This window comes from Oryctolagus cuniculus, chromosome 16, assembly GCF_964237555.1.
Source record: "Oryctolagus cuniculus chromosome 16, mOryCun1.1, whole genome shotgun sequence".
NCBI lineage: Eukaryota > Metazoa > Chordata > Mammalia > Lagomorpha > Leporidae > Oryctolagus > Oryctolagus cuniculus.
This window is the reverse complement of record NC_091447.1, coordinates 58,925,514-58,932,325: the sequence shown is the minus strand read 5'-3', so window position 1 is coordinate 58,932,325 and position 6,812 is coordinate 58,925,514. Positions and strand designations below refer to the sequence as shown.

Here is a 6,812-nt window from a genome sequence, read left to right as displayed (position 1 = left end):
GTTCTGACCTTCGGCCTGGGGGGGGCTGACCATACCCGGGAGACCAGAGGGGGCTGACCACACCCGGGAGACCAGGGGGGGGCTGAGAACACCCGGGAGACCGGGGCTGGGGACTGACAACACCCGGGAGATGGGGGGGACTGACAACACCCGGGAGACCAGAGGGGGGGCTGACCACACGCGGGAGACCAGAGAGGGGGCTGACCACACCCGGGAGACCAGGGCCTGGGGGGGCTGACCACACCCGGGAGACCACGGGGGGGGGGGCTGACCACACCCAGGAGACCAGAGTGGGGGCTGACCACACCCGGGAGACCCAGGGCCTGGGGGGGGACTGACAACACCCGGGAGACCAGAGGGGGGGCTGACAACACCCGGGAGACGGGGGGGGGGCCTCATCTCCGGGGGGCCTGGAGGAATGCGGCCCTGGGGCAGGCTCGGGGTGGGGGTCTCTGGCTTCCCCCTCCCCCCTTTCTGCCTCCGCCCTGTGCCCGGCCCCGGGCTTTCCAGGTGTGCTCTGGGCTCCCCTCTAGGACCGGGGGGGGGGGCGGGGAGGGGGGGGCGCAGGCGCTGGCCGGAGGCACGAAGCAAGGAACGCGTTTCAGTGGGAAAGCATCCAGGATTAAGAACGCGGCCGGCCAGATCCATCCCTGCCTGCCTTGGCCACGCCCTCCTAGGGCCCCGGTCCCAATAAAACTTTATTTACAAAAATGTCTTGCGGACATTTTCCTGCGAGCCCCAGCATGCTTTGCTCCCCCAGCCTGCTCCTCACGGGCCCACCACGTCCTGCACCCAGAATCAGCACCGCACGGCCCCGGCCCCGCCCCCACGGCAGACGGCCCCGCCCACAGGGCCCCCGCCCCCTGCGCATGCGCTCTGCGGCGCCGGGCGCCCTCGGCCCCCCGCGTGCGCCGCGCGTCACTTCCGGGGCGCGGCGGGAGCGAGGCTCACTTCCGCTCGCTGAGGAGCGGCGGCGGCGCGGACTCGGGCGCAGAGGGACCGACGGACGGACGGACGGGCGGGCGGCCGGGAGCCATGGAGCGCGGCCCCGGGGCCGGGGGGCGCGGGCCGGGGCGGTGAGTGCGGGCAGGGGCGGGCGCGGGGCGGCCTCCGGGTGGCCGCGGCCGTTTGGGGAGCTGGGCCGGGCCGCGAGGCCCAGGCGGCCGGGGCGGTGGGCCCCGAGACCACCCCCCACCTGCCTGGCCCCCGGCCGCGCGGGCCGCGGCGTGCGGGGAGCCCCCCGCCCCGAGGGACGCGGCCGCGGCGGGCGGGCAGTGTCCGGTCCGAGCCGCGCCGGGCGCCCTGCCTCGTACACAGCCCGGCTCCGCCCCTTGTCAGGTGCACTGCCTCCTTCCGGGACCCCCGCCCCCATCAGGCGTCCCGCCGCCCCTCTGCTCCGTGTCCCAGCCCCGCCCCCGGGGGTCCACCCCGCGCGCGGCTGCCCCAAGACGGGGCCGGGGTCCCCGACCCCCACCCCGCACTCCCCGGGACCCCTGCGCGCGCTGCCTCCCGGGCCGGGTCCTCGCTCGTCCCTCTGTCCCTCGGCTGTCACCTGACCGCTCCACGTGTCCCTGTCCCCAGGCAGGTGTCCTGCCCGGCCCATGGCCGTGGCCCCTGCAGTGCTAGCCTGGTTCCGCGCCTGCGGGCAGCCCGTGCCCGGGGGTGGGGGGCCAGGCTGTGTGCCCGCTGCTGCCTGGTGTGGGCCGGGGACCCCGGGGGTCCTCTGCCTCTTGCTTGCCCACCCCCGCAGCGCTGGCGGGGGAGCCCGGGCCGGTGCCTGCCGGTCCTGGCGTGGGGGGCGGGGTCTCGGGAGCAGAGGGGCCGTGAGCGGGCCGGCCAGGGGGAGGCCTGGCGGCTGTGGCCTGGCAGTGGGGGGAGGCCGTGGGGGTGCCTGCAGAGGTGTCCGGCCCCGGGGAGGGGTGCTGTGAGAGTGTCAGGCGGCCCCTGGCGGGTGGAGGGAGGTGTGGGGGTGACTGTCCCCGCTTGGTTAGCGCGGCCTTGTCCACCTGCGGCCTTGTCCACCCTGGCATGTCCCCTGATTGTCCAGGCTCGCCTGCCCTGTGGGCTCTCAGCCAGAGGGTGCTCCCCTGTCTGAGGCCTTTTTTTTTTTTTTTTTTGGTCAAGCATAGTGAGAGAGAGAGAGAGACAGAGAGAGAGGCCTTCCTTCCGTTGGTTCACCCCCCAATGGCTGCCGCGGCCGGCGCACCACGCGGACCCGAAGGCAGGAGCCAGGTGCTTCTCCTGGTCTCCCATGGGGTGCAGGGCCCAAGCACCTGGGCCACCCTCCACTGCACTCCCGGGCCACAGCAGAGAGCTGGCCTGGAAGAGGGGCAACCGGGACAGAATCCGGCGCCTCGACCGGGACTAGAACCCGGTGTGCTGGCGCCGCAAGGGGGAGGGTTAGCCCAGTGAGCCGCAGCGCCGGCCTAGGGGCTGATTTCTGACACTGCTCACCAGGCCAGGTTGTTGGGCGCTGGCCGCCCCCACTCCGTGCCAGGGCTGGGTGGGCTCCCTTGGAGACCCAGGCACACGGCTGCTTGGCGGGGGCTGCACCCTGCCCCCCATCCCTGGGTCTGCGGGTGCAGCTCTGTGACCCCCCCATCTCGCCTCTCAGGCCCCCGGGAGCTGTGGCTCAGAGGTGGGCGTGCCCAGGTGCGCGGCGTCTCCCACGGCAGCGCCACGCGTGGTGGTAGCCGCCCCGGCAGCTTGGTGCTGCGGGTGTGAGGCCGGCTCCACGGCGTCCTAGACAGGCCCCTCCCGTCTCCAGCCCCCTCCCCCTCTCCCCTCCCCCCTCCCCTCCCCTCCCCTCCCCGGCCAGGGGTGGTGGCCTCTGTCGACCGCACCCTGCCCGCCCCACCTCCCACCTCCCACCTCGGGAGAGCCTTTGTTTGCTGCTGGCCTGCGCCTGGCTGCTGTCTGCAGTCGCCCGCCCCGAGGGGCTGGCCCTGGGCGCACCCGCGCGGAGGCCCTGGGGGCTGCGGTCTCCGGCTGTGGCCCCCAGGACGTGTCTCCGTGTCCCCACAGGGCTTCCCGCTGCACGGCATGGAGACCTGCAGCTGCGCGGCGCCCGGGCGCTCGGCTGGGACCTCGCCGGGGCTGGGCTGCGGCCTCCTAAGGGGCTCTGGTCTGGGGGGCGCCCTCCTCCCCGCCCGCGTCTCCCTCGCCCGCCATGAACGGCCTGTCGGTGAGCGAACTCTGCTGCCTCTTCTGCTGCCCGCCCTGCCCCGGCCGCATCGCCGCCAAGCTCGCCTTCCTGCCCCCCGAGGCCACCTACTCCCTGGTGCCCGAGCCCGAGCCCGGCCCGGCCGGGGCGTCCTCGCTGGGCCCCCTGCGCGCCTCTGCCGGCGCCCCCAGGCGCTGGAAGCTGCACCTGACGGAGCGCGCTGACTTCCAGTACGGCCAGCGCGAGCTGGACACCGTGGAGGTGTTCCTGACCAAGAGCGCGCGCGGCAGCCGCATCGCCTGCATGTACGTGCGCTGCGTGCCGGGCGCCAGGTGAGGAGCCCGGCGCGCCCACGGGGTGCTCGGTGGGGCCGGCGGCGGCGGCAGGGACCCCGGGCTCAGGCCGCGCGTGGCGGGCAGAGTCGGCTCCGGTGGGGCTGCCTGGCCGCCTGCTGGGGGGGTGGGGGTTCCCAGGGTTTTGAGTCCAAAGGGCAAGTGTTTCCCTCGGCCGGCCCCGGGCTGGTCCCTGCCCCGTGTGGTGGGGCGGGCTGGCTGCGGCCCCGGGTGACCTGGGAGGGGTGGCCTTCCTGGGCCTGCTGGGGGCAGGAGGGAGGGGCAGCCGTCCTCACGCCGTGCTGCCTGGGGGGGGGAGCGGGTGGGGGTGCCGCCCTGGGGCTGCCGGGCCTCCCCCACAGGGCGTGGGGCCCAGGGGCGCCTGCTGTGGCTGCGGCTTAGCCTGGAGACCCCCAGAGAGACCGAGGGTGTTCTGAGATGGAAGCCCAGGCCACTGCTGGCCGACCCTGCCCTGGGGGAGGGTCCTGTGCAGCCTGGGAGACCTGGAGCGTCCGGGGCCAGTCCCGCGCCCCCGACCCGCACCCCTGACCCGCGCCCCGGCCCGCGCCCCTGACCCGCCCCCTGACCCGCGCCCCGGCCCGCGCCCTGACCCGCGCCCCGGCCCGCGCCCCTGACCCGCGCCCCGGCCCGCACCCCTGACCCGCGCCCTCCCCCGGGAGGCAGAGACAGGGCTGAGTGCCCCCTGACCCGCGCCCCTGACCCGCCCCCGCCCCGCCCCGCCCGCCCCTGCCCGCGCCCCGGCCCGCCCCCGGCCCGCCCCTGACCCTGCCCGCGCCCCGGCCCGCCCCCTGACCCGCCCCGCCCGCCCCTGCCCGCGCCCCGGCCCGCCCCTGACCCGCCCGCCCGCCCGCCAGGTACACGGTGCTCTTCTCGCACGGCAACGCGGTGGACCTGGGCCAGATGAGTAGCTTCTACCTGGGCCTGGGCACGCGCATCGGCTGCAACGTCTTCTCCTACGACTACTCCGGCTACGGCGCGAGCTCGGGCCGGCCCTCGGAGAAGAACCTCTACGCCGACGTGGACGCCGCCTGGCAGGCCTTGCGCGCCAGGTGCGGGGCCCGCGGCGTGGGTCAGCCCCGTGGTCCACGGAGGGGCGCAGGAGGGGGGCGCAGGCCGGGGCTCGTCCAGGGCCTGGGGGGCTCTGCCGGGCAGTCTGGTGCCCGGCACGGCCTTGGTGGCCAGGGCGGTCTGTGGGAGGCGCCTGCGCCAGCCTGGACTCCGGATGGCTAGCCGGGGTTGCACTGGGTGGACGCGCTCGCCCGGGCCCTCGCCGGAGCGTGTGGACAGCCGGCCTGGCCCTGCCTGGTCTGACGGGGACCAGGTGCAGCGTGGGAATCGGCACCCCGGGGGGGACCTGGGTGCCGGGCTGGGAGCCGGGTCCCCGACGTGGCCTGGCGCTGGCACCTGTCCTGGGCTCCCAGCAGCCTCGGTGCCTCTGGCCTGGTGCCCTGAGGGTGTGGCCGTGAGCTGCCCGTGTTCAGGTGGTGTCCGGGGTCTGCCTGGGCTGGCACTCGTGGAGGGAGACCAGCGACCTCCGATGGCTCCTGAGGCTGGGGATGCCGGCCGGCCAGCAGCAGGGCGGGGAGCCGGCCGTGCCGTGCGTGGGGGGCTGTCTGGGTTCCTTGTGCACCGGGCTGGGCATCCCTAGGGTCAGGGTCAGGGCTGGAGGGAGGAGAGCCAAGGAGTCCTGTGTGGACCATGGCCAGCAGCCCCCAAGCAGGCGGGAACCTGAATCGGGCCAAGGACGCGGGGCGGGGCGGGGCGGGGCGTGGCCAGGCCCAGGGACCCGGCGCTCTGAGGGCTAGTGCTCGATGGCCTGCAAGTCCGGCGCGGCCCACAGGAGTGGGCGGGGCCTACAGCTGTCTCTGCTGGGGCGGGGGGAGGTGCAGGGAGGGCGCAGTCGGCTGTAACCCTCCGCGCGCGCCTGCCTGTGGCAGCCCACAGGCCAGGACCCACCTTGCCCCCGCAGCCACCTCACCCGGTTCCTTGTCCCGGGGGTGGGGGGGTGGGGCAGTGGGCTGGGACCTCGCAGGGGCCGCAGCCGGGAGCCGGATGGGAAGTGGAGCCGCCGCGGAACTCCCGCACACGCGGGATGCGGGCTCCACCCGCCTGACCTTGTTAACTGTGCGGGGGGGGGGGGGGGGGGGCTGCAGGGGCCGCGCCCGGGCACGGGTGACCCTGCCTCTGCCGCCAGGTACGGCATCAGCCCCGACAGCATCATCCTGTACGGGCAGAGCATCGGCACGGTGCCCACCGTGGACCTGGCCTCGCGCTACGAGTGCGCCGCCGTGGTGCTGCACTCGCCGCTGACCTCCGGCATGCGCGTGGCCTTCCCCGACACCAAGAAGACCTACTGCTTCGACGCGTTCCCCAAGTGAGTGGGGCGGGGGCGGGGCCTCGGGGCGGGGCCCGGGGAGGGCGTGGCCCGGGAGGGGCCCGGCGGGGAGGGGCCCGGTGGGGAGGGGCGGGGCCCGGGGTGGGATCGGGCAGGGAGGGGCGGGGCCTGGGGAGGGACCCCCAGGGAGGGACCCCCGGGCCCGGCGGGGAGGGGCGGGGCCCGGGGAGGGAGCCGGCGGGGAGGGGCGGGGCCGGGGCCGCCCCGCCTGACCTGCCCGCCCCGCCCCGCCCCGCCCGCCCCCAGCATCGAGAAGGTGTCCAAGATCACGTCTCCCGTGCTCATCATCCACGGCACGGAGGACGAGGTGATCGACTTCTCGCACGGGCTGGCGCTGTACGAGCGCTGCCCCAAGGCCGTGGAGCCGCTGTGGGTGGAGGGCGCGGGGCACAACGACATCGAGCTGTACAGCCAGTACCTGGAGCGCCTGCGCCACTTCATCTCGCAGGAGCTGGCCAGCCAGCGCTCCTAGCGGTGCGCGCCGCGCCGGACCTCAGCAATAAGGGGCAGCGGACTCGCCCCGCCGCGGCCCGGGCTGCATGTGGACCCCGGGCCCGGCCCCAGGCGGTGCGCGGTGGCCTGAACCCGCCCCGGCCCAGGGGCCACGGACAGTGTGCAGGCGAGGGAGCCGCGCGCTCTCTCCTCAGGAGGCAAAAGGAGAAACGTGAAGACTAATTAAAGAGTTAAAATTTTAGGGCTCCTGTCCTGCTCGCGTCCCAGTGCGCGCCCCTGGGGCTCTGACCTCCCGGACCCGGCGCGGCCCGGGGAGACCAGTGCGCACCTCCCGTTCTCCGGGGCGGGCCGGGGTCTGGTCTGCAGCCCCGGGGGTGGTGGGGAGGGGGTGGCCTTGGAGCCCAGGGCCCCGGTCTGCGGCCCAGGGAAGTTGGCGGTGCCACCCTGG

General features: G+C 75.3%; 1 protein-coding gene across 2 annotated transcripts; it reads left to right on the top strand.

Annotated features, from left to right (window-relative positions):
• Nucleotides 1–917: 917 nt before the first annotated feature.
• ABHD17A (abhydrolase domain containing 17A, depalmitoylase) lies at nt 918–6,605 on the top strand. 2 transcript variants are annotated; one of them, XM_070058531.1, is made up of 5 exons: nt 918–1,076; nt 3,025–3,468; nt 4,371–4,565; nt 5,711–5,890; nt 6,158–6,605. In XM_070058531.1, exons 2-5 carry the CDS (start codon nt 3,170–3,172, stop codon nt 6,381–6,383), a joined length of 900 nt encoding a protein of 299 aa, XP_069914632.1. In that variant the 5' UTR covers nt 918–1,076; nt 3,025–3,169; the 3' UTR covers nt 6,384–6,605. The 2 variants fall into 2 exon arrangements, with proteins under 2 accessions (XP_069914632.1, XP_069914631.1); XM_070058530.1 differs by having other exon boundaries at nt 3,025–3,495.
• Nucleotides 6,606–6,812: the final 207 nt, after the last annotated feature.